The sequence below is a fragment of the Calidris pugnax genome, unplaced genomic scaffold, assembly GCF_001431845.1.
Source record: "Calidris pugnax isolate Ruff unplaced genomic scaffold, ASM143184v1 scaffold335, whole genome shotgun sequence".
Classification (NCBI taxonomy): domain Eukaryota; kingdom Metazoa; phylum Chordata; class Aves; order Charadriiformes; family Scolopacidae; genus Calidris; species Calidris pugnax.
The window spans coordinates 338775-365477 of NW_015091148.1; the positions used below are offsets into that span (position 1 = coordinate 338775).

The window sequence follows — 26703 nt, forward strand, 5'->3', positions numbered from 1 at the left end:
GAGCCCAGAGCCCAAAATCATTCCCTGCTCTTTTTAACTCCCACTGAGTTACATAGAAAAGCAGAATCTTCGGAGAGAGCTGGAGCAGATAATGTGTAATTAACCATTTAATATCAGAGATAATATCAAAGACTGCACGTTTGACATATGCTGAAATTCAAACACCGTTTTTTGAAGATCAGAGACTTCACTGCCCCAAGCCCTCCCACGGTACGAGGTCTGGTCATGGAAGCACAGAAGGCTAAAAGTCCAGCACTATCACTTTTAGGATAACTCCTTCCTCCTACAATGAACTTCACGTCAACAAATGCCATCCCCATTTTTCATGACATAAGTAACTTGTCAGTATCTGGCAAACTCCACACGTTCCTCATGGCAGCCTCCGCAAGATGGGCAATTTCCAAAAGATTCATCCTAAAAGCCACTCTAGTCACAATCCTTAACACACCAGGCACAAAGATGGGTTCCAAATTAGTCCCCTGCAACATAAAGCAGCAGCTTCACTTAACTGGAGATGCAGAATAGCATCTGACTGAAAAAAAAAAATAAAATAAAAAGGCATAAACTTGAGCAGAGAACATGCTTTATTGAGAAGTAGATACAAGAATAGCACATTCTACCACATCATGGGAACAGGGTTTAGCTTCTGCACAAGAATGGCCTTCTTCCCTACTCCATAAGAGATCTACTTGGTTGGATAGTTTCATGGGTATCTGTAGTTAGTTACAATACAGGAGCAAAGGGCATGAGACAGCAAACTTCAGTAATGCCCACAAGGTATACACCATGTACTGATGATCTTTTTTCTTTTTCTTCTTTTTTTTTTGGTTTTTTTGTTTTGTTTTGTTTTTAAGGAGGCAGAGAAAGGCAGACAACCATCAGAAGAGCAGTAGAGAACTTTTCCACACTAGGATGGGTCAGTGGTTAACAGGAAACGGCTCCCACCTACCAGTACATTGCAAGTGCTTCATTTCAGACACCGTTCAATGAGGAAGCATTGGAAGGTTGAAGTGAAATCGGCACTATATGATGTTGCCATCATCTACCCCAAGATTGTGCCCCCCCTTTTAATCACACTGGAGCCATATAGGAAACTTGTGGCACAAAGACAGTGGTTATACTTGAAAGCCATTGTACAATAGTTTCTTCCGGTGGTGCTGATGGGAGAGAGGAAGTAAAAGCTTTTTTTGTTTTACAAAGACAAACAAGAACGCACTGTCAGAGAAGCAAACCATCCACACAGCTAACTGGAGCTGCCACGATGCACAGAACGTACACTGTAGGCAATCCAACAACTGACGATATTTGCATTGTAGAGTTTCTGTGGCTGTTTGGACAAGGCCAGCAAAAATCTGTCCAAAGTTTTTATTTCTTCAGTCTAGAGGAAAAAATCCTCTCTAATACAAAGAGATCTACAATTCAAGGAAGACTGCTCTGGGTAAAGTATCTCCAGTGAAATATACTGAACAGGCTGCTTCTGTGTAAAGAAATTCACTAACTCCAAAAAGATAAACAAGAAAAACCAGTAACTTATAATCAAAGAGGTCTCTCCAACAGCCGTGGCACTGGAGTAGCTCCAGGAGCATTTACCAAGAGCCACTCTCTGGAACATCTCAGCCCATGATGTTCTCACACACCCAGCCTTCGGCTCCTCCAGGGTAACACTCACAGTCACACCACTCACTCACTCACAAGGCATGAAAGCTTCCCACTGTACAATATTAACTATGTGAAGACCATATTATATGGAAAACCCTGCTGAAAGAGGTGGTATGTTACCTTACTAAAACTATCTGATACATGGAATGAAACACAGTCCATCAGGCAGGACTAGTTAAAAATGCCGGTCAGTGTAATTGCAGCTTGTTGGAAAACCAGACTTTCCCCAAACAAGCGTTATTAGACCTTGTTCAAAAGCCACAGAAGTTACCTCCATTACCTAGAACGCAAGGAACCTGAAGGAAGAAACAACCAGATTATAGGACACAACACAACCTCATCGGAATAAGAACATGAGGGTGAGACCAGTGACTGGACAGGTACAGTACCAGATATCAGAACTCCTTGGGCCAGCGCTGCTAGGAGCTTCGTTTGGGTCCAATACAGATCCAATCCTTGCAACCTCATTGAGGCCGAAACATAAAGTTCCTCAGAACTAGCGTCTGTGGTGTGCACAAAAGATCCGGGCCAGAACAGTACCAAGGGGAACTGATCTTTCGGGAGGGTACTGTACCAGGCAATCACAACAGCAACAGATACAACAGAGATCCCGAGGGTACTTCCTACTGCTGGGGTTTCACTGGCTTCAGGAGTGAGAGACAGTTAAGTTCCCTTAGGAGGGGTCCATTTCAAACAGCTGGGATCCATTATCTTATTGCTGTTGGATCTTTTTGCCTCTTTGGCTATCCATTCATCAATCAGATCCTAAGGAAAAGAGCACGAAAGGGCAGGTTAAAACAAATGATCTGCGATGGCAGAATTATCCATGGTACAACACCACACACCCGAGTGCACAAGCGTGACGATGACTAGGCTACGGACTGCTCAGTGTGACAAAAGGAACATTTCCTCCACGGCGCGTCCTAGAAGCCCTTCCAATCCCACTGACAAGGCTACTTCTAGCTACAAAGTGAAGACGCAGGGCAGAGAAAACAAGAGAGAAGCTGTCACATTTGAGGATTATAAACCACTTGTCTTATACCTAATGAGGGTACACACAGGACTCATTCAGACTCCTGTTAATTCAGTTCACTCCGGTATCACCCATTTGCCCAGTAAAGGGCAGGTGTGAGGAGAAGCATGATGGGAACGTTGGTCCACTGCTCCCTCTAAAAAGCTGCTTACGATGAGCAACATTATTCCACACATCAGAGAAGGAAGGTCAATAGAGCAGATTTTTACGCTACTGAAGACTCAGGCTGGATGCTCGTGGTGTATTTTATCAGTTACTGCATTTGAAGATTAAAGCACTCCCTCACTAGAATGAAGAGGCTGGAAAACCCAGCACAGTGCAAAGGAAATACCAATTTCACCAAGTTCGTATGCACCTAACAACTAAATATAGCGAAAGAAAAATGCAGAAATAGCCATCATAAATCTTACCTGTCTTTTTAGGACCAGGTGTTTTCCCTTCCAGTACTTGAGCATCTGAAGCGCCTGCAACGTGCTAACAATGTCGACGGGGTTCACTGCAGTCTCCTGACTGATTTCTGCAAACCAGCAACAGCTTATGTTAGAAAAGAAACAAATTCCTCCTCAATAGCCTATAATTGTTAGTTTACAACTTCTATCTCCTGAGGGCTGACTGCAAATAGCATGAAGAACCACAGGCTGTGGATATAAGCCACATAGAGCTGTACAGGAACAGCCCAGCTCATCCCAGAACTGGATTCCCAGTGGTCTAGGAGGAGCACTGGGGAAAAATTCAGTTGAAATAGAACATGGATAGAACATTACCCCTCCACTCTGCTCTCGTGAGACCCCACCCAGAGCACTGTGTCCAGCTTTGGAGTCCTCACCACAGGGAGGACATGGGCCTGTGGGAACAGGTCCATTGGAGGCCACAAAAATCATCAGAGGGCTGGAGCACCTCTGCTGTGAGGATAGGCTGAGAGAGGTGGGGTTGTTCAGCCTGGAGAAGGCTCTGGGGAGACCTTATAATGGTCTTACAGTACCTGAAAGGGTCTACAGGAGAGATGGAGAGGGACTCTTGATCAAGGAGGGGAGCCATAGGATGAGGGTGAATGGTTTTAAATTGAAAGAGAGGAGATTTAGATGAGATACTAGTAAGAGATTCTTTGCTATGAGGGTGGTGAGACCCTGGCCCAAGTTGCCCAGAGAAGCTGTGGCTGCCCCATCCCTGGAGGGATTCAAGACCAGGCTGGATGGGACTTTGAGCAACCTGGTGTGGTGGGAAGTGTCCCTGCCCAGGGCAGGGGGTTGGAACTCAATGATCTTTAAGGCTCCTTCCAACTCTAACCATTCTATGACAATGATTCAGTGATGCTGGTTTCAGGACCCAAGTTAATACAGCATAATCCTCTGAAAGAAAATGTAGCCACGTCTTCAGAACTACCTCAATGTCTCTACGAACTGCTGCACACCCCTACGTGGCATAAACATAAAAGTGCTATTTAAAAGAAGTCCAAATAGTCTTAGTATTTTTCCAAAGCATCTGAAAGCCTCTCAGTGGAGCCATTTTTCTTTTTAAAGTTAACATGCTAATCTACAGATGGACAAAGTTCTTTGCTGAACCTTTTTTTAAAAGTGTATTTTTTAAGAGAAGAAAACTGTACGTGCTTTCAGAACTGTGTAAGGTGGATTATTGTTAATGGTGGCAGGACTGGAAAGGAATGTTCCCCCAACTACAGCAATATTCCACTGTGATGCTACACAAACACCTCTGTGAATAAGTCAAGCATGATCTGCTTCAGAGTTGAGAAAAATGAGTGAATAAGTGTGTTCCTGAACCAATTCACTACAAACTTATTTAGCCTGAAAACATACCTTTTATAGAGATCTCTTTTCCTTGGAAATTATGCAGGTAACGAAGAAGAACTTCCTTCCAGTAACTGCGGTAGCTGATGAGACCCAAGTCAGACAGAGGGCGTTCTGGAGAGCCAACTTTTTCTTCTACTTTAGAAAGCAAATAGCCTGGAAAGGAAAAAAAAAACCCACCATAATTTATCCTTCTTAAGCTGCTCTCTACTGACTGTTACTCTCTTTAGCACATGCAGAAACCAGCTATACTGAAAACTGCTCAACCACCACCAGAGAAATGTTAGATTTCTTAGTGAAATTGTCGTGAATACACGTGACAGAATACGTGTTAGAATTTCTCTCTCTCTACTTACTGAAGTCAATGAGCATTTTGCCATAACCCTGCCTCATATATTGAGGCATCGTCAGGATACAAGAAACATTGTAGTTGAGAAAAGAATTCTTCTCCTAAAAACGAGAAAGAGCAGAGAGGATACGTTAACAGGCCTGGATCTGTACAAACAATGGGTAGATCTTAATCCCAACAGACTGAACAAGCCTGTGCAACTGATACAATACAAGGTAAAAGGAGCGACAGTAGAAAAACCTGCCTAACAACAGTAACATGATCATCCTTCACCTCCCAACCTGGCCTGGTGTCGTACTTTATTAGCCATTAAATTAGGTGCTTGGTGCACAATTTTAAGCCAATTTTAACTCCTGGCTGGCCATGGAGTTGTACCTGAAAGGAGCCAGTACCACCCTCACTGTCACCTCTGTCATCTACCAGCTTTACATGCAACAAGAAAGCAACATAACTGCAGCATGGTAAGCACATGGTCTACACCGAAATGTTCAGATAAAGAAGAGACTCAAGACATGCATGCTCAGATCAAAAAAAAAAATGCTGTAAAGAAAAATCTGCATTAAGATATTTATTCAATTTTGACTCAGTATTCTCCTATAGAATTTCACTGACTGAAATAAGTGAACTGCTAAAGTGCATTGCATGATATCACCATGTCCATAAGGGAAATTGCTTGTTCTGTACTGAAGTAGGAACAACCAGGAAACGTATTTTCCCAATGTGCAGCACAGCTTAAACACATAGACTGGCTATTTTTTATAGGTGTTTTTTTTTATATTTTATACTGGCAACTGTAGGCAAACAGTTGAGAAAACTGGCTCCTACTCTAAGCTTGGCCAATGACTTACTTGTGGGATACGCTAAAGTTACTTGAGTTATGTCTCAGCTTTTCCACCTAAGAGTTTTTATTTCTTCAAGTACTTTATTTTCAAAAGAAAGTATCACGGTCGCATTTTTATTTTAATATATTTTCTCTACATTTATTTAAATTTTTATATTATCATTACTTTTTTTTTTTTTAATTTATTATAGAATTGTCTAGGTTGGAAGAGATTCAGCACTGATAACTGGTGTCCTAAATCTCATTCTAGTGAAGTAGTAACGCTTATGGATATATTTTCAACTAACCTTGGAGAAATATCCTATCAGATGACAGCCAGTGTTGTCAGCTTCTGTCATGACATAGAAGAGGAAGGGTTCAACATCATAATACAGTGTTTTATGGTCCAAGAAAAGTTTTGCCAGCAGACACAGGTTTTGACAGTAGATCTAGAAGCAAAAGGAGAGTAAGATACACTTATTACACAGATTTATTACACTGGAACATCTCAAGAGTGGACAAAACCAGGCGTGCATAGGAAATAACAAGAAAATTCTGAATCCTCTGGGAAATGACATAACAGTCTTTCAAAAAGAACAGCTGGGCCCGGAAACAATTCTATTTGTGATGAAACTTGGTAATCCTGACTTCCTACGGGTGGGAATTAGTGTTTGTGATAGCAATCTCTGAATGCCCAAAATATCACATTCTCAGTGAAGGGGAACAGGAGGCCAGATCTCTGCTTGCTTGCACTGGATTAATCCCGTGCTTGAAGGTTACCTCTGGTAACTAGAAAAGACTCCTCCCAACTTCCAGCAGTGCAGGATTTAGCTTCTGAATTTATTTCTTTGTTCTTTCCTCTAAACCCTTCAAGACTGGACACAATCAGAGACGGGGCATAAGTCTGGTGCTGCTGATTAGCACTGAATATGCAGATTACTGTTCCAGCCTTCGGTTGAGGGCTCAGATCACCCTCAATACCATGGGGCTGCTTCCCACCCCAACCCAAATCTGGCTACATACCATGTAGTGATCTACTGAGGCTAAACACAGAATTTCCCACTAACTTTCAGAAAGGGATCTTGACACACACCTCCAAGCAGGGTATGAAACAACAGATGGAACTGCCAGAGCACAACAGGGCTGAGGAATAACCACAAAGAAAATGCAGACAGAACTACTGCCAGAATTGCAAGAATGGACAGATCAGACTCCACTAGTTTTTCTGCAATTAGGGGAGAAAGGGCCATTTACATCCTGTTTCTCTAGAAGAAAAGCAGCGCTCGGCACACTTGACAGACAGACTCCACAATGAAGACTGGCCGAAGGATCGCAGCCACTTACCTTGTTCTTTTTCCCATCCACTTCAAACACCGAAATGGAGCCTTTGCGGTAGATTTCATCACCTGGTGGATGTTTCCAAACACATTTTGCCTATGACCAGAAAACAAAGTTAGGATATCAATGCTGTTTTAAAGGCAGAAAAGATGAGGAGGGCAGAGGGCTACAAAGATGATGAAGGGCCTGAAGCACCTCTTTTATAAGGAAAGGCTGAGGGACGTGGGGCTTTTTAGTCTGGAGAAGAGAAGGCTGAGGGGGGATCTGATCAACACCTATAAATACTTCAAGGGTGGGTGTCAGGAGGATGGGGCCAGGCTTTTTTCAGTGGTGCCCAGGGACAGGACAAGAGGAAATGGCACAAACTTGAATATAAGAAGTTCCATCTAAACATGAGGAGGAACTTCTTCACTGTGAGGGTGGCAGAGCCCTGGCAGAGGCTGCCCAGGGAGGTGGAGGAGTCTCCTTCTCTGGAGACATTCAAACACCACCTGGACACGTTCCTGTGGGACCTGCTGTGGGTGGCCCTGCTCTGGCAGGGGGTTGGACTCAATATTCTCCAGAGGTCCCTTCCAACCCCACATCATAATATTCTCCAGAGGTCCCCTCCAACCCCACATCATTTTGTGAAAAGGTTACAACAGCTACTGGATATACCAAGAAACATGCAGTTTTATCACCTGCTAAAGCGAGCAACTCAGGTAACAACAGTAATGTTTTAAAGCGTTTATGTGCTGAAATCAGATGTAAAGCTCAATCAGCTCTGCCCTTACCATGTGTCGCCGCAGTATTGTCTGGCTCTTCATGTATTTGAGACAGAACTCGCACATGTAGAGACGTCCCAGACGAGCATATTCCTCTGGGTAGGGAGAATGGTACCAGGTATCCAGCTCGTAACGGCCAAAAGCGATTGTTTTAATCATGTTACTGCCTTCTGTGATCTGGCCCTGGAGCCGCAACTTTTCCTACGAATGAAAATAAAATGGATGATTATTTTTAAAAAAATTGAAGAGTAGGTAGAGAGGAAGAGGGTCCTGTTGATTTCCCTCAAACAAATAATTTACTTCAAGTCCTCTAAATTCATCTTTCAGTGTGACCAGGTCTGATGACCCCTCCTCAGTCAAACTCAGCCTGAGCCTCAGCACAAGCAGGACAGGTTCCTGACTGTTCCTGTCTTCAGGAAGTGTTTTGTGAATCAGCACTTAGCAGCATGCTAACACCAGGATATCGTACTCATTCTGTCATGAAAGCAATGTAAGCTCCTTGCTTCTTTCCTAAAATGTAGGAAGAGGATACAGTCTAATGCTCCACCTTGGATTTCCCAGCTGCAATTGTTACTGGTAAACATCAAAGGATCTTTTGGTTCAGCTCTGGAGATGGAGGGTGCCTTTGGAAGGCATGTACAAAAGCCTTGGCAATATGAGGTTTTGAACTCCTTTCCAGTCACTGGTTACTGTCAATGTGACTTTTGTCTTTTGTTATCTCTCCTGAGCCACTCCTTCAGCAGGTGAAGCTGCTGAAAGTCTGTTCTTTTACTGAAAACAAACACCTATTAAACAGGACTGATACTAATCTTTCCCCTTGCAGGCACTGCAGCATTTGGGACTGCAAATGCTTTACTCCACCTGCACTTTCAGCAAACCCTCCAAGTGACTGGCACTTAAATGTTATTTATCCCTAGTGTCACTTTGCTGACTCAGTTGGGCTGAAGTTTACAAACTCTGATTCTGCTTGCACAAGTACAAAAAAAACCCAGAAAGCATTCACATTTCTAACAAAGTTATTTGATGATTTAGAAGTCTCACCAGGTCCTCAGATGCTCGTGCTTGCGCTCTTCGGAAAAGCTCAAGGTCATACTCACTCGTCAGGTTTTCGAGCAGAGGTTCCCTGGTATTGCCATAGGTTTGTCTGTGCTCCTAGAACAATAAAATAATAGGAGGTTTTGCTGCCAGGCTGCTCCTAAGCTGGATCTTGCTGTTTTTCAGCTGGGAATGTTGCAGGATGACTGGGAAGCCAAACGCTGGATCTTGCTGTTTTTCAGCTGAGAATGTTGCAGGATGACTGGGAAGCCAAACACCTGCATAATGGTCTCATTCAGACAGAATGGAATGAAATAATTAAGTTATTGCTTTTACCATGTATTTTTCTTTTTGCTCCTTGCTCAGGCCCGAGTTCCTCTTCTTCCTGAGCTCAGCTACTTTCTCTTTGTATCGCAGCTGTCTCTCTGTTGGTGCCTGAAAGAAACCAGAGGTGGAAACCTTTACTAAACTTCATCCACTTAAAACATCTTTCTTCATCTTCTCACCCTAAAAGACCTCTGCCCTGGCTTTCATTTGATGAGGTTTGTTGTCTCTGAACCAAATCCTGTGCTAATAAGAGGGTACTGGAGGTACAACACAGGTATGGAAACCAGGAAAAATTCCTTCCTACCACAGCTTGCCTTTGCCAATGCCCCTCAGTGCCACAGGACAGGCCACACTCCTCATGCACTGCTTCATCATGGGGAAAAGCTCTGAGCTGACTCATTAAGTCATCCTTACTTAAGTCCAAGACTCAGGAACTGAAAAATGCAATTCCCCTGGTTTTATTTTTTTCTCTTTAGTCAGAGTAAAATTGTAGTTTACAGTAGTGTAGGAATTCTCTTGTCCCACACATTAAAGCACACAGAAAAGAACATCCTGAGAACAGCTCCAGCCTCCTTTGAGGTGCCACCACCCACGTGCTCCTGTCTCTCTCATTCAAGGGATACAACTAATTGCATTTGCTGAAACAAATTAGAGATGGCAAATAAGGAGTGCCAGCACAGTAGTTTACCCAAGAAGTGATGAAGGGAGATCAAGTTAAAATCATGGTCACTGGAAACCACAAGCTGAGGTTTCTTTCCACTTTCACCTGAGCAGCCACTCGTTAGGTGCAGGTGGCCTACCTGGTGCCTGGTGGCATGCCTGTTGTTGTCGTCCTGCCGATGGGCCAGCATTCTCTCCTCAATCTGCTTATCCCGGCTCTGGGCTCGAACCTGGAACCCAAAACTCATCTGTCAGTGCTGCAGCAAACTAGCAAAGCCTTCACCTTTTCCATTTCTCCTTTAGGTGAATTTTCAGAACTGTAATTCACAGATGATGAGACATAGAAATGTTTTACAGCTAAAGACATCAGCTGAAACATCTTCACTCTTATTTTCTGTTCACAAATGACCGGTCCCGGCACTTTGTTCCTCAAAAAAACCATAAATAACAGTTGAAGATAAAACAGAAGACTCATTTACCTTGCACTCATCTGCTGAGAGATTATGATACAGTGGGCATCCCGATATGGAGAAGTGTCGCTCGTGTTTTCCAGTTAGGTGTCCTGCAAAGGATCAGAAAAAACCCACACTTTTAACATAAGATCATAAAGATGTTTAAAAAGTATCCTAGGTGGGCAGATAGCTCATAGGAGCTTCTCAAGGAGCATGCTCAGTGTAAGAGGAGGAGCACACTTCACAGTTCATGGCACATGCTTTAGGAACAAAGAAGGAAAATCTGTTTCACACTAACTCAAAAGCTGCACTCCATGCAAGCAGCCAGGTATATTAGAGGTCTGCAATAATTTTTTTCTGAAAACCTGCTTCTGGCAGAGACCAGTGCCCTTCCTGCAAGACTCTGCATCTTCCTCCCACACCTGTGCTCATACTCCTCACCTGTGCTTTATCTGTCATCCCCAAACACTCCTGAGCCAGAAACACCTCCAGGAGGAATACACCTGCAGATATGCTTCATATCCCTTCTCTATACCCACTTCTCAGTAATACTTCTGGTCCTAATTAAGTGCTTATTATTGGGACCTATAGCTCAACTGAGAGGGACTTTGAATATCACAGCAGGAATGCAAAAACCAACAGATTAATCCTGGAGCTGAAATTACCTAAAGAGTTACAACCAGGAGTGGGACATTTCATGTTGAAATTGTAGCTTTCATGGAAGCGGCGGCGCTTAGGGCGGTGAGACAGGTCACTTCCAGAATCCTTCATGGACATGTCCTTGGCAATGCTCTCATCATGGGATACATTTGGACTGGAGATATCAATATCAGACTCTGAGGAAGGGGCATTCCCGGTGGGGGTACGAGGTGGAGACTCATCGTGATCCGCTGCATTTTTAGTGTCTGAATAAGGATCAAGATGTTACAAATTTGCCTGAAAGAAAGCTTTCAAAAAAATACGTAAAGTGACTCCGGACAGCTGTCTCAAACCCTCTATCCTCAGGATATCACACTGTGCCCTCAGAGAATGGAGTCACATACTCTTTCCAACAGCATTTTGCAAACTTTCAACACCTCACCGCATCCTCACGTACCTCTATCAGAAAAGTCAACCACTTGCTCGGTCTCTGACCCAGAGGAGCGAGTCTGCCGGAGCGGGTATTTCTTTGGTGTCACGGGAGCAGGCTGCTGCTGGCTGCGCGTTACCCTCCGCGTAGAATAGACCGGCTCTTCTGCTCCAAACGACGGCGGATTACGAACCGGGCTGGAATCTAATTCCACAGAAACACCATAATTACACCCGCAAGAACCACTGGAAGTCAGAGACTCGCCTCACACGTGCTCTGAAGTCTGTGATGCCAACATCTGATAGAAAGGTTGGACCAGATGATCTTTGAGGTCTCTTCCAACCTGAGAGTCTATGATTATGACTGACAGCTCGGTATCAACACAGGGTTCTGTCCTACAACTCACCGCTGCGTGTCAGCACAAAGATACGCTCTGCTCTTCCGAGCTTAAATCTCTTGGCGCTTTTACCAACACTGAGGAATCTGGAATTAGATCACCTTTCTCTGGACTTAATTACTTAATTAACTAGTAATTATAAACCAGCTCCCATTTGGAAAGCTAAAGAACCGTTAGTTTAGATAAGAACTATCAGTGTTTAGATAACCTTTGGGAATAGCAAGATTGCTTCTGATGTGGAGCTTTATCTGGGCCCCTGCATGTGGCTTTGTGATCCTATACTTCTCTATAACAATTATTTTGCACGAAAATAATGCTTTCGTAACCTAGAAACATCAGTCATCTTGTACACATCCCTGCCACTTTTGCTCTTGTTTTTAACACCTAATTACCAGGTGATCGTGCACGTGTATTTCTTACCTGAAATAAAATTTGTCACAAAACAGAATCTTTATCAAAGCATACACATGGAGCAATGGAAAGAAATTATCATCTACTGTCATTTCCTCCCCTTGATGCCAGATGGCAGCCTATTGACTAACAGCCCAGAAATGACTAGACTAACACTAAAAATGAGGAGGTGGAAACATTCAATGTTTCCTCTTACAATCTGGATGCTAAAGTAGAAGCACTCAAAATAACTGGCAATATGTTGATTACATTTATTGCAGAGCAGGATCAGCGTCAGCAAGTCATGAAAATACATCTTCCCAGTACAGAAAACCCCAAACAAACAAACAAAACAAATAAGAACAGCTTTCACCCTTAAACTCTCTCTCTGTAACTTGGCTCCGGTACCAATATCGCTGTTTAGATGGAAAACAAATGTTTAAAGTCCTCAGAAAAATTGGGCAAAGCTGACAGCAGAGTCATGGAGTCTGAATCCCACTTCCCTTTACAACTAGACAGCTTTTCTTTTTGAACAGAGGATAGTCCAGTTTTGATTTCTGTCACCTCAGTTGTGCAATATGCATTTATAAAGACTACTTTTTGCTGTGGTACATTAACAGCCAATGAAAAAGTTATATATTTTTGTTTACTTATAAACTCCACACATTTAAGTTCTAAAGGTCAGGAATATGGAGTACATTGAGCCTTTTGTTGCTTAAGAGGCTGTTTTTCTTTTCCTTCTTTAAAAAAAAAAATTAAGCATTTACCTTGAGAGCTTTGACTGAGTCTGGCTGAGGAACGGGTGACACGGGCAGATCGTCGTGATGTGCCATCGCTTTCAGAGCTGTCCGTATGCTCAGGATCGGTAGAGAAATCAGAGTCTTCTGTTCCATCTGAGCTACTGCCCGCATTCCTCTGCAACACCACAGACCCAGACATTAGCCCAAAAGCACTTAAAACTTGCATATTGTACTTATACTATATATAAAAGAGAAAGTATTTGATGCTAGATAGTTAATTTCAAGCTGGCACAATGACATACACAAACTAGTAAGCGTCAAGTGTATTACTCTAAAGAAAATATTTTAATTTAGTAAATATGCAGTGTCAGATAGTGCCTGCAATAATAAAGTTTCTGCAAACTAATCTGCTAAGAAAGGTCACAGTAGCATCCGGTTTTATTTAAGTAAAAGGTAAATAAAGGTTGAAGGCTGGAGAGCATATGTTTCAAGCTGCCCATTCTCGGTTCACCCTGCCAAGCCCACAGCACTCCCACACCATCTGCCTGTTCCAACCAGCCGAGACAGCCCAGCAGAGCACCAGGCCCCGCGGGAGCAGGTGGTGGAGCCAACAGACGGGCTCCGGCAACGGCCAAACCGCCTCTTCCCCACTCAGCAATTCAGGGCAGCGCGAGGGCTTCCCGCTGGAAGCAGGGCAGGGAACACGAAGGCCCTCAGCGAAGCGGTTGGGCCAAAAGAGACTAAGAACACAGTTGTATTCACCTCATCTCGGCCCACCTGAGCGGCCCCCTGCACCAGGCAGCGGCGGCTCTCTGAGGGAAGCAGGCCTCAGGAGTTGGCGGGCAGCCACCAGGCCCTCCAAAGACTCCTTTCACACAGCCCTGACCGGACACCAGGGAATGGGAGAGTCCGTAGGTCTCGGTGCGGGCGGCCAGGCCGGCGGAGGGCGGGCGGAGGCAGCTCCCGAGCAGCCGCCGGCCCTGAGGGGACGGAGACGGCGCCAGCGCCCGCCCGAGGCGAAGGGCGGGGGTAGCGGGCGCGAGCGCAGCCCCCGCGCCGCTTTGTTTTGCGCCCAGCGGAGACCCCGCCGGTACCAGCCAATCACAGCGCGGGTGGGAGCGGCCGAAAGGGAGAGCCAGCCAATGACAGCTTAGAGACCAAAAAGGCGTGGCCACCGCGGATGATTGACGGCAGCCGCCAGCCAACCGGTGCAAGCCTCGCTCCCAAAGAAACATCTACCCCGCGGGGGCGGGGTGGGATGGGGGGAAGGGAGAGAGGGAGAAACAAGGCACGCGCGGGGAGGTGACCGTTGGGGGCGTAGATGGGCAGCCGTGGGAACCAATCAACTGTCAGCCCGGCAAGGCAGCCCAGCCAATAGGCGACCAGCTCTCCAACAGCTTGTCCAATCGGAAAAGCCGAGAGGCGGACCGCGCTGCAGGCGCGGGGGAGGGGAAACGATAACCGTTGGGGGCGATGAGTGACGGGCAAAGCGGCCAATCAGCGCCCAGCGTGCCCGAGCGGGAGCCACTCAAGGAGCGAAAGGGGGCGGGCGCTGGGGTCTGAAGGCCGCTATTTTCCCCTCGGTTTTGTGCCCGGGAGAGGTAGCGGAGGGGGTGGGGAATGGGGAAAAAGCTGCTGTCGGAGCTCGCCAGTCCCCCCGGCGAGCGCCTTCCCGGTTCCCCGGCCGCGCTCACCTTCCTGCGCGGCATCCTCGGTGGGGGCGGGGGCAGCGAGGTTGGCTGGTCCCCGGCGCCCCCGGTCCGCGAAGCGGCGGTGGCCGCCGTGTTAGCGCTGGCGGGCTCCGTGGTGACAGCCGTGTCTCCCGTCCTGCGGCACGTCTGCTCCGGCGGCGCCAGCCCGCTCCCGCCGCCGCCAGTCCCTGTTCCCTGCTCGGTCCCTCACGCTTCCGCCGGGACACGGTCCACACCCCCCCTCCCCTGGTCACGTGACCCCCCAGCCAGCCTCACGCCAGCGGGGGCTGCCATCTTGGATTCGGACAGGTATCCCGGCGGCGCCGCTGACAGTGAAGCTGCCGGCGGCCATCTTGGATTTGGGCTGAGGGTTGGGGCGGCGGCGGCCATCTTGGGTCCGGGTGTGAAGTCAGTGAGTAGCCGGGAAGCGGCACGGGTGTGTTCCCCGGGGAGCCATGTTGGGTGCGGGCAGCCGGAGCCCTCCCGCCGGGGGCCATCTTGGGGCCGGGCAGAGGCTCGTCTCCGGGTCCATTGGGTGGAGGAAGGCGGTGAGTCCCCGTTGCTTTTGAGGCGGAGGCGGGGAGCGCCGCGCCTCCGGCTGCCGGCCCCCCTTCCTGCTGCGGGGGGTGCCGCCGCCCGCCCTGCCTGCGGCCAGCTGGAGGGAGAGGCCTTTCCCGGGGCCTGGCTCCGGGGGCGGGCCGTCGCAGGGGCCTAACGGGCCTGGGCGGGCCTCACAGGCCTGGGCGGCTTCGGGCTCTCGTTTGGAAAGGCTTTAGTCGTTAATTAATCTTTCTGCTCTGGAAAGGGGGTTTGTTTTCGGTGAAGCTTTGCCTGTGTGGTTCTCTCATGGGTGAATGTGAGCCGGTCGTGTTTCTGTACTGAAACGAAGAGGCATCTTGTGATTCCCCTGAGGTGGCTCTTGCTGCCTCAGGCCTCTGGTGGGCCGGGAGCTGAAAGGCAGCGAGTTCACCCCAGCGTGGTCTCCTCCTGCACAGGCCACACGCTCCACGGGAGCTGCTTCCCTGGTTGTGACTGGGCCAGTAGCTGGTCAAACATCATATATTGACATTAATATGATAACACTGTCTGTGAGCAGCAGTATATTGCTTTATGTAAAGATCTGGGGAAAAATAAGGGTATTTAGTCAAACACATGATTTCTTTCCAACTATGGTTATCTTTAAGGATTATGAAATTCTCAGGGCCTAATCCTATAATCCTCGTGAGTGCATGTCATCCTTAGTCATGCAAGTAAGACCATTTCTCTCATTCCACATTGTTACTGCTCCTAGGTGCATCCAGTCTCCTGTGAAATGCTGGAAGGCAAACCTTCTGAAGAAGTCAAGATGAAATACCTCTGCTTTTGCCCAAGTAGAGAGGAATGGGAAGCAGTATGTGTGGTATGTGAAGTGGGAGTGTACGTAGTCGATCTAAAAATTGTACACGTTAAGCCTAGGAAAAACTATGAGTGCATGAACAGCTCATTAGTAAGTCTGGTTATTTCAGTGAACCAATTTGAAAACCCACTGAAAAGTGGCTGCAGGAGAAAACACTGCTGCACAAATGCATGAATTCTTCCTATTTTATAAGAAAAAAAAAAAAGACTGCTTGGAATTGCATAGGATTTCAAACTGCAGTTGAGCCAAAACCTAGTGCTAGGCTAATGAACATTATACTCTTGGGTTATTAGACTGGGTTGAAATGTTTCATTTAAAATAAATCTGGGATGAACTACAGCATTGCCTCAAAGGGCAAGAGGAGTGGGAATGAAGACGAGCAGGGCACTATTCCTTAATGGGAAGGGATGAGTTAGTCTGAACACTTTGTAGTTTCCTGTCTTCATTGTATTTTCTGTGAGACAAAGCTCAGCCCTCACAGGAGGGAATGTGTCTAATGTTGCAAACGGATGAAGGGCTCTAATAGAAATGTGGGGTGGTTACGAGCAATAAAAAAGATTTCAAAGAGCTTGTAGATTGCAACTTCTTCACCTTTTATCTCTTGGCATCAAACGGAATCTGCCTGTGGTAGAAAAATGACAGTTAGCTTAGAGGCTGGTACTAACATAATATCAACCTTGCAAATATCTAAATTCAGTTGCAGGTTTGCTTGAATGAAAAAGACTAAAGAATGCGATGACCATGTGAAAAGTTGCCCATTACCACATCCCACTGAAATAGTTGCCTGTTGATGACAGAAAGGATTCCTCTTTCAAAACCACCACATTATGAGAGCTATGGTGCCTAATTGTATCAGATAAACAAATCAAATATTAGCTAGAGCTTCTAGATGTTACTGAAGCTTATGTCTGAAGTCAGTTGTTTATGTTAATGCGTGTTAGGGGGATTTATCACCACCAACAGGATGTTATTGGAAAAACAAAGCGAACAGAAGTGGGTGGTGTTTAAAAACTTTCCTAGAGGTGGCAGTGCTTGAACAGAAGCCAGGAATCTGCTTCCCCGTCCTGTCTTACAGTTTGTATTACCAGTTTAATTATCAGGAGATGATAAGTCCTGTGTGCAGGTTGAACATTGAGTGGACATTAGAGTATCCACTGTGTGTAGGGGAAGGGGACAATGACAAGGGAAGGTGGCGTTAGCTGCCTCGTGCTCTCAGAAGAGCATCAATCAGATCGTGTTGAGACCACAGCAGACCTTGCAAGAGCTTTTCTGTATGTGTGTATCTGCCATCAGAACAAACTGCAAGGATTTAACTTACCCCTACTACGCTTCAGCTCAAAATCCAGCCCAAACTTAGGAGGCTTCTGTCAGAAATAAAAATCTGGGTATGTTTTTTTTTTTTATTTGTGTGTGAAGGATGTGTACGGCCCTGGCCGTGTGCCAGCGGTCGGGACTGAAGAACCTCCAGCCCTGGCGTTTTTTGGAGCTGAAACTGCTGGTTTGTTCTGGGGAAAAAACACAAAAGGGACTTGAAACTCGAGGCTGCGTTTGCCGGCAGGTGCCCTTCACATTGGCATCGCCACTAGATGTCAGTGCCTGAAACCACTTCACCCTGAGCAAACAACGAAATTGGGAAGAGGGAGTGATTTCAGGGTGCAAAACTGGTGTAGCTTCTGCTTACAAGGATCTCCACCGAGGTTAAACTCCCTTTAATAAGGTTCTTAAGGCACACTTGCAGCCTCCTAACTGTCAGAATTTCCTGATGCTGCACCAGAAGAAAGTGTAACAAGTGTGTGATGACTTGAAATTTCATGTCAAATCACACAAAGTAATTTTCGGTTTCTAGATCCTTGCGTATTGAATATATGCAGGTGCCAAGTTGCCACTGGTGTCAGAAGTTCTACCTGAAATCTCTTGGCCCTGAAGATCTTACTGAATCTGTTGAAATCTCTGTAGGCCTTTAGCCTCACTAAAAATCTTCAGGACTTAGCCTTGGGTACACTCACTGTTGTATTTAAATAAAAAGTATTTCCTGCTGAATCTTAGAAAATACAGACAATGAAAAGGAATTTTTCACCAGACCAATCTCCATAAACAGGTATAAGCATTGATAAGTTGAAATTAGGTTTAAAGCTTTAATCTTTAACCTTGGTTCCCACTTGCTTTGGAGACGTGGCATTGAGAGAGCTGCCTGTGGGACCTCAATATAACCGTTGCTTCTGTCAGTGATAATTTAAAGTGGGTTCACTTATGTAGAATGGTTATGAAGCAGAATAAATGCTTGTAAAGTAGTTCGTGTTTTTCAGTTGGTAAGTGCTTTATAAATGTTAAAGCATTCACTTTAATTGCTTTGTGTGTTATTTGCCATTATAATGCATTCCTGCAGGGCTACTTTACCTACTTAAGTGTGTTTTAAAGCAAGTGAGAGAAACGCTATATAATGAAAATACGCCATAAAAGTATCTCAAGTGCTCTACTTGAATAAATCTTACTTGCTTTTAGGTATCATCTCAGTCCAGCTCTGGAGGCTAGAGTTACAGAAGGCCTAGGATAATAATAACATGCTGCAAATATCCAGAGCACTGTTATGTGAAGATCCAGGATGATGACTCCTTTTACTTTCACGTCTTCAGAAGGTGAGTAGAGCTGGCTTTCCTCTGGTTTGGGTTCCAGCTTAATATTTTTAAATATTTGGGTTTTAGGAGTAGTAGGTCCAGGCGATAGAACAGCATCAGAGAACCTCTTGACCCAAGTGTGTAAAGCTTGAAGAATTCCTGATCCAATTTGGTGCGTTTTAAAGACCCCTGTGGGAGTGGGTCACTGTCTCTCAGAAGTGCTTTTACTATAGGAGAGCTGAGGGCTCCCTGCTGTTTCCTGGCTGTATTTTTGGACAGGGCCTAAGCCAACTGATCTATGTGTGCCCAACTCTGAGCGGGTGTTGGAGCCTAAATTCCTCTGACTCATTAGCTGAGAAGCTTGAAATTAGCTCTTGTCAAAGTACAGTCGGTGATGTGCAAACAGATTAAATGCAGATCTATGTCTATGAAGATGGTAGAAGGTGCAAAAACCAGAATTTAATGTGGTAGAAAATCTGTGGGACCTGGGACACAACGAGCTCAGCCCTATGTATTTTTGAGTCTTGGCTTGTGTTTGCAGCTGAAGGGGCTGGTTCTCCAGGGGACCTTGGGACACTTCAGAAGCAAACCCAGCAGTAATGAATGCATTTAATTCAGAGAATCATAGTGCTGAAGCTCGTCTGGGCTGTGGGGTTTCTTTGCAGGTTGGCATAGTATTTTTTTACTTTCACATTAAAAAAAAAAAATTCAGCTGTTGCACATCAGGAGGACTGTAGTTCTGAGAGGATGTGTTTGCAGATGGTTCAGCAAACAGTTTGGGGGGGTGTGTCACATTTATTTTTTTAAAGCCTGAAGCTGGTTTAGATTTGAATGGATACTGACTTGTAGTATAAATAGTCACAGAAACCCCTGTGTGGAGAATCGTGGCCGTGCACCATCGCTGGGGATGGAGGGAGAGGGGTGTTTCAGTAAACTTGAACACCATCCACGCCCTCGCTCTTTCCCCGGAGCTCTGGCATGCAGACATCCGAGTAGACCCTGTGTTTTCTGGCATCAGGAGCAAGGTCAATCCAGTTTGGCCTACATCTTTTTTTTTATTATTATTTAAATTGCAATGGAAAAAAGATCCGGTCTCAGTTTTGCTGAAAGCAGAAGTTTTTCACTTAGTTACAGCTGAATATAGCCGCACTTCCTGGTCCCCTCCCTCCCTCCCTCGGGTCTCATAGTATAATCTAATTATTGAATAGTTGCAATAAAAGTGCATTTTGCCCTGGCAGGACCAAAGCCTGTTTATAGGCCAGATATTTTTATGCCACCTTCGTCCTGTTCCTGCCAAAAATGGGTTATTTTTTAGATTTTCTTGTCTGCTTTTGGATTTGTGATCTGCTCCTTTAATACGTTCCTTCCAGTCTAGGCAGTGCTCTCCAACTGCCTGGCACTGCTGTTAATGCTTTGCTTCCTAATCAATCAAATCCCTCGCTCGCTTCCTTAAAGGAAAACTCGGCTCATGTTGTTCAGCCCAATGACACAAACTTCCACAGGTGTTAAGAAACGTTTGTCACCAAAAATGTCAGTGATGTGGGAAGTCAAGGCGAAACTTTATCCTGTTTGGCGTTTCGGAGCCTGTCCTGTGGGCAGTTCTTTCTTTTCTTAAAACTGGCTGTGGTTCTGTGGGCAAGTAGCCACAGACTTTGTCGCTCTGTTTCCAGCTGACATGAATATCTTGATTGTAGTAACTTTGGAGATATTTAACAACAGGTTATATGTAGGGACAGAGTTTGTCTTTGCTTGCTTTACTAATTAAATTGTGGTCCCAAATTACCATATTCTGTGCCTCGGGTAGTCGGGGTAGAGAGATAATTTAGAATGTACCTACTGTTTAGTGAAAACAGGAGGCAGGTACGAGAGAAACCAAATGTCACCCCCAAACTTAACGGTGGAGTATTCTTGGAGGCTCAGCCAAAGGTTGGGAAAATAAGGAACTTTAACACAAGGAGTAAAAGGGGTTTGTAGCAAAAGAAGGTGGAAGGAAGAACCCGAGCTGGGCAAAATGATTTTGAGAACAAGATGATAAATTGACCAACACCTTCACTGGGATGGTCTGATTGATATAAAATATGCATCAATTTGGCTGCTTCTCCATTTAGGCAGGTTTATCTTTCCCTTAGTTTCCTAGGAGACTGATTAGCTCTGTGCCTTAGCACTGAAGGAGCCAAAGAAACACCAAACAGGGGGTGCAAATTGCCAGTGCAGAGCAGATGAAGGATGGGAGGATCTATCTGGAGGAAGCATATAACGAGATGGGAGCAGTAGCTTTTACAGCAGTTTATCTTACACGATACGATCACTGCCCTTTATACCTCTTTGTCAGATAAATAAAGATCGGGGTGAGCAATGATACTGCTTTCTGGGGGTTTGTGTCCCCTTAGAACTGTGCTGCTGCAAAATGGCCGTTCCTGGGGTAAGGTTTATGTGCCAGCTGGAAACTGCTGATTTCCTTTGAAACTCCTGGTTTTGTAATTATTCATGGCAAAAAAAAAAAAGTTTCTTCCCATATGAACTTCTGGCTTGCTGAGCTCTGAGGTGAGCCAAGTAGGTTATTTTCTTCAGCGTCTGCATTTTTTCCTAATTACATTGTACCAGTTGTTACCACACAGTTTTATTTACCTGTTCTTCCAAATTCATAAATTCCGTGTTCTGGAGAAGTTCGGCAGCACTTCTTGGGGAGCTTCTCTTGGGGCTGCCTTATATCTATGAGGGGGTAATATTCTTCTGCCAAATACAGCCCTATACATATTTTTTTTTTTTCTATATTGCTTTTCTAATACTTTCTAATCTAATTTGGTTTCAGGAGATAGAAGGGTAGTGCTGTGTGACTGAGCCACCGTGCTTTGCCACTGATGGCTCACCTAGAGCTTCAGTCGCTGCCACTTTGCTGTGCAAGCTGAGAGACTGCAGGTTTCCCTGTCCTAAAAACATAAAACTTCCTTTAACACACATTCTCCAAAGCAAACTCTCATTCCTTCCTTGTGAACGTTTTACATCTAATGCAGCCCATGTTATTATGGGAAAGCTCACCAAGTCTCTGGTGTTGGCTAATTCCTGAATCCGTGTGAGGAGAAACAAGATCCTCTCTTAGGATAAGTGGGATTTACCAGCACTGGTGTCCCCTAGGTGTGTCCTGTGTCACTTTGAGCAGTCAAATGCCAGCTCCTGTGTAGATGCAGGGCCTGGCACAAAGCAGGGGATTGCCCTGGATGCTGTCAGCGCCAAAGGTGATAGAAAAGAAAATTGGAAATCATGTACCTGAACTTCTGCAAGTGTATGAGGAAAGGATCCCAAAGCAGGTAATAAACTTGATCCCAGCTCTGTCTGTTTTCCCACAGGAGAAGCTAGAGGGTCACAGCAGTGGAATGATCAGATGGCTCTTGCAGTGGGTGGAAGGAACCCAAGCAACAGCGGAGGATGTTGCAGGTATGAGATGTGCTTTATTACAGCTGTAGTTTTGAGTCCTTTCTGTTTTGTACCAATTTGTCGGTACTTGAGTGACTTGCTCTCCTTGGATTCATTTACACACTCTATACGACGTTGGCAGCGCTGGACATCGGTGATTAGGCTTAAGTGCACTCTTTCTTTCTGGTATATTGATGATTCATACTATTAGGAGAGGCTTCCTGCCTTTCCATGACTTAGTGAAAATGATCTATTTCATAATGTCTCCTTACTCTTAGCAGGGCTTGTGCTCTGTTCCCAAAACTCCCACTGTTTTCACTGCAAGCATGACCAGACTGTGAAATAGCTTGGCTGGTCTGGTGAATAATCTGTTAGTCTCTTTTAATAAACTGCAGTTTTATTTATCTTGCTGCTCTTTAGAGCTTTTCATCTCAAAACATTTGAGTGCAGAAAACTGTCCAGTAGTGAAATGCAGCCATCTCTCTTGGGGATAGAGTGGGAGGCAGACAGGCAGGCATTTTACTCCACGCTTTAGAGTGAGAGGAATTTTGTTCAAGGACAATGAGGGAAAGCTTAGCTTGTGCGCTGAATGACCCTTTGATCTTCCACGTTCATGCTCAGCTGATCAGGACTTTAAATCTAAGCTCTGTCTCCCTCCTACCCATAGCAAACAGCCAGAAATATAATCTCATTTAGGACTTGAGCGCTGGACCAGAATGACAGGGCTGTGGTGGTGACTGTTGGGCCTTACGTGTTTCCTCTTTGCCTGTCGCTTCCTCGAGTGACGTTGATATAAAGCTCAAGAACAGTGGGAGGTGTAATGGGGTGTTCTCAGAGGGGTCTGTGGGGAAGGGAGGGCCAGGCCTGTTACTCAAAAATATTCTCCTGTAAATACTGAGGAACTGGACGGTGCTGGAGTGTTAAAAGGTGACTTTTTGGAACACACTGAATAGGTGGCTTCATAGCCATGAGATGAATTTGATAATTCTGAAGCTTTGTGGCTTTCTGAAAGCTGAGAAGAGCTGGTGGGGTGGTAGGTCAGCTCTTCTGCATGAGGAGAGAAGGCTCCAGAAACTGCTGTGGCAGAAGCAATGGAAACCACCAGGCAGAGTACGATGAGAAGTTGGATCCTTGACCTGCAGCCCTTGAGCAGTTATAAAAGATTGTGTTACTTCTGCTACTACGCAGCACGTCGTTAGGAACCTTAATTACGGGGAGATGACTGCATTGCGTAGGCTCGAGTATAGCCTGCAGGAATGTAGGAACTTTAATTTTATAACTCTGTGGTGTGTGTCTTTGTTGGGGAAAGATACGGAAAGGCCTGTTCTTGGCTAACTAAACTTGGTTGATAATGCACAGCTTGTCTGGGTGACAGTGGCTGTAGCCTGTTTGATAGGTGACAGCTGGTGCTTTCTTACCTCTTCCTACACAATAAAGGAAAATGTGGGGTTTTAAACCTTGAGGGAAGTGTTTGGTGACAGCAAAACTTGGACTTGAGAGGCAGTGGCACTTCGTTCAGTTGTACCAAACCACTTCATTATTTTTTTTTCTCAGTATTCCTTGCTGTATTTATAGCATGAGATACGGTGAGAACTATCGGAGGCACAGCTGTGGGACCTCCTTTGTGCTGAAACAAAACAGCTCAGAGGAGTGAATATTTGGAGTTTGTTCCAGCTGTGGGTATTGGGGTCAAATTGCAGTGCCTCAAAAAGCCAGTGTGGGAGAGAAACTGAAAGTTGAATTTGAATTTCTAGCTTGAAAGAACTGACTCTGAAGGGTTCCTAGAAAAGCTGAGCTACTGGTCCGTCAGTGGGAAAAAGGATATGGTCAAAACACCTTTATTTAACCTTTATAACTATTTTTTGTTGCAGTTCTATGTTCTTTGGAGCACCTGTGCTTTGGTAGTTCCCTCTCCGTTTCTTTTTCTTACATTTAATTTCCTGTTTCTTTGCTAATAGCTACTGTGGACCTTGGGGAAGTTTTCAGTAGGGTGTGTTTGACTTGAGGAATTGTCTGTCTACACAGGAGGTTTCAAAGATCGGCTGGGTCCGGCCTTCCCTTGTTTGTGCAGTGGGAGCTGGGTAGGGAGAACTGTTGGGACAACACACTCGAGGACCCTTGTTCAGTTAAAAACTTAATTTTCGGTTGTAAGATGAAGTGACCAGAGAAATACTTGAAGTGTCTCCCAGGGAATGCCCTTAACTCTCAGAATTGCCTCCTAATGCTGCTGCTCTTCTGGAATGTTCCCCTGCCCCTTCAGACAGTCCTGAGCAGAGATCATTGTGCCTCCTTGTGCGACTGCCTTTCCACCTTATCAGAGATCTGGCAGTGCTCCTCGCTCGCAGAGATAACGATGATTAGTTCCACGGGTAGCGTTTTGTCTGTTTACTAACCTCTAATAACCAAAGCTGGGGGTTCCTGTCTCATCTCTGCTTCCATCAGGAGGGACGTACTGTCTTTTCCTTGGCTAACTGCAGTATGCCCTGCCACCTCTTCCCCACCCCCCCTGCCCCCTTCCCAAGGTTTTTCTGGAAGGGAGAAGAGGGCACCCTCTGTCTCCCATCTGGTGCCTGATTACATGCAAATGGAGCGATACAGGAAGGAGATGGGGGAGCGCTGCTCGGCTGCGATAGCCACCCGGGGGGGTGACCAACTGTCTGCTGCTGTCACAGCCTCTCCAGAGGGGCTGGCACCGAGCCCGGGCTGCTCTGCCACCTCCTGCCTTTCCCTCTTTTCTTATCTCGCCCTGCCACAGCTTCCCGGGCTCCTGGGTTAGAGAGATGGGCCCCACCCTCTACGCTTGGGCAGATCCTTCCTTTCCTTAAACCCACGTCACCACGTGCTGCTGGGGGCAGAAGATGGGCCCAGACAGAATCACATGGGGTTAGAAGGGACCTCTGGAGACCATCTCCTCTAACCCCCTGCCAAAGCAAGTCCACCCAGAACAGGTTGCACAGGAACGTGTCCAGGTGGGGTTTGAATGTCTCCTGAGAAGGAGACTCCACCACCTCCCTGGGCAGCCTCTTCCAGGGCTCTGCCACCCTCAAAGTGAAGAAGTTCCTCCTCATGTTTAGATGGAACTTCTTATGGTCAAGTTTGTGCCCATTCCCTCTTGTCCTGTCCCTGGGCACCACTGAAAAAAGCCTGGCCCCATCCTCCTGACACCCACCCTTGAAGTATTTATAGGTGTTGATCAGATCCCCCCTCAGCCTTCTCTTCTCCAGACTAAAAAGCCCCAAGTCCATCAGCCTCTCCTCATAAGAGAGATGCTCCAGGCCCTTGATCATTTTTGTAGCCTCTGCTGTCCCCTCTCCAGCAGTTCCCTGTCCTTCTGGAACTGGGGAGCCCAGAACTGGTCCCAGTGCTCCAGATGGGGCCTCCCAAGTGCAGAGCAGAGGGGCAGGATGACCTCCCTCCACCTGCTGCTCACACTCTTCCTGATGCCCCCCAGGATGCCATTGGCCTTCTTGGCCACAAGGACACATTGTTGGCTCATGGGCATCCTGTTGTCCACCAGGACTCCTAGGTCTTTCTCCTCAGAGCTGCTCTCCAGCAGGTCACCCCAACCTGTCCTGGTGCAGGGGGTTACTCCTCCCCAGGTGCAGCACCCTGCATTTGTCTTTATTGAAGTTCATCAGGTTCCTCTCTGGCCAACTCTCCCATCACAGGTAGAGTCTGCGTGTAGGTTTGCTATGGGAATGGAAAGGGGGAAACAACCATCTTTATTTGAGGACTAGAGACTCTTAAGTTTTAGAGGACTAGAACAGGGAAAAAATCCTGTGTCTTGTGATGTTTGACTTCTTGAAAAGACACCACGGTGTAATTATAAGGTTTCTATGGAAGACGTATGTTCAGCCTTGAGAAGAGAAGGCTTAGGAGAGACCTTATCACCACATTCCAGTATTTGCAGGGTGGCTACCGGAGAAGGTGGAGACTCCCTTTTCACCAGGGGTCCCACAGAGAAGACCGGGGGTGGTGGGATAATCTCCCCGGGGAAGTGGTGGATTCCCCAACAATGGACACTTGGAAGGCTGAGCTGGGCTGCCTTGTCTAGACCGTGCTTTTGCCAAGAAAGGTCGGACCAGATGGTCCTTGAGGTCCCTTCCAACCTGGGACCCTGTGACTTGGTCAGAAATGGATTCGAGGATCCTCGGTGCTGGAGGAGCAGAAGATGGTGGACACTGGAGTTCCACAGCTCCATCCTTGCCTCCCGGGCCTTGGCACCCCACACCCGGAGCCGTTTCCTATGGCCCTATCCCGAGCTTTGGCTCGGTCGTTCCCGAGGCCGTGTTCCCCCCCCAGGCCCCCTCACCGGGCCCACAGACGGGCCCCTCCGCCGCCGTGCCCCGGGAGGGGACGGGACGGGCCGGCCTTGTGCCCTAGGTGAAAGAGAAACCGCCTGCTGCCCCGCCCCCCGCTGCCCATTGGCTCTGTCGCCGTTAGGGGGCGGGAAAGAGGGTGAGGCTTGAGTCTCTCGTCCCTCTTTGATTGGCTCTAGAGCTGGGGATGATGCTAGTTAAGGTTGGCCGCGTTTCTGATTGGCTACCGTCACAGCGCATGGAGGGGAGGGGCTTAAAGAGAGTTCTCATTGGCTGCCGTTAAGGAGGGGCGGATCGGTTGGCTCTAGGCAGCCAATGGAGGCTGGGGTACTGCCCCTGGTCCCGCCCCCGGAGCGCTGATAAGCGGCGCTGGCGGCGTGCGGGGGGTCAGTGCGGTACGGGCGGGCCGGGCATGGCGGGGGCGGGCAGC

The 26703-nt window shown here is 46.5% G+C and overlaps 2 protein-coding genes across 7 annotated transcripts in view; one reads left to right on the forward strand and one right to left on the reverse strand.

The window, feature by feature from the left end:
- Positions 1-566: 566 nt before the first annotated feature.
- Positions 567-14749, reverse strand: KAT7 (K(lysine) acetyltransferase 7). Its single transcript, XM_014958982.1, has 15 exons — positions 14533-14749; positions 12866-13013; positions 11339-11515; positions 10908-11147; positions 10270-10352; positions 9931-10020; positions 9140-9238; positions 8810-8920; positions 7778-7969; positions 7011-7100; positions 5975-6115; positions 4854-4947; positions 4507-4653; positions 3103-3209; positions 567-2424 (listed from the first exon to the last, which is right to left on the reverse strand). Exons 1-15 carry the CDS (start codon positions 14545-14547, stop codon positions 2323-2325), a joined length of 1836 nt encoding a protein of 611 aa, XP_014814468.1. The 5' UTR covers positions 14548-14749; the 3' UTR covers positions 567-2322.
- A 63-nt stretch (positions 14750-14812) lies between these two features.
- The window catches only part of FAM117A (family with sequence similarity 117 member A), a 31872-nt gene continuing 19981 nt past the window's right edge, over positions 14813-26703 (forward strand). For 4 of the 6 annotated variants that reach the window (XM_014958983.1, XM_014958986.1, XM_014958987.1 and 1 more), the window contains exons 1-4: positions 14949-15077; positions 15821-15928; positions 18428-18561; positions 21888-21975. In XM_014958983.1, the coding sequence (XP_014814469.1) occupies positions 21915-21975 (61 nt within the window). In that variant the 5' untranslated portion in view covers positions 14949-15077; positions 15821-15928; positions 18428-18561; positions 21888-21914. The other 2 variants (XM_014958984.1, XM_014958985.1) reach the window with 2 other exon arrangements.

What these genes read in the sequence shown, in the direction of transcription:
- KAT7 (XM_014958982.1), bottom strand. An exon ending in ACTCAGTCAAAGCTCTCAAG is followed by an intron (nt 11,516 to 12,865) that starts GTAAATGCTTAA and finishes CTGTGGAATTAG; the next exon opens with ATTCCAGCCCGGTTCGTAAT. An exon ending in CAAAATGCTCATTGACTTCA is followed by an intron (nt 4,654 to 4,853) that starts GTAAGTAGAGAG and finishes TTTCCTTTCCAG; the next exon opens with GCTATTTGCTTTCTAAAGTA.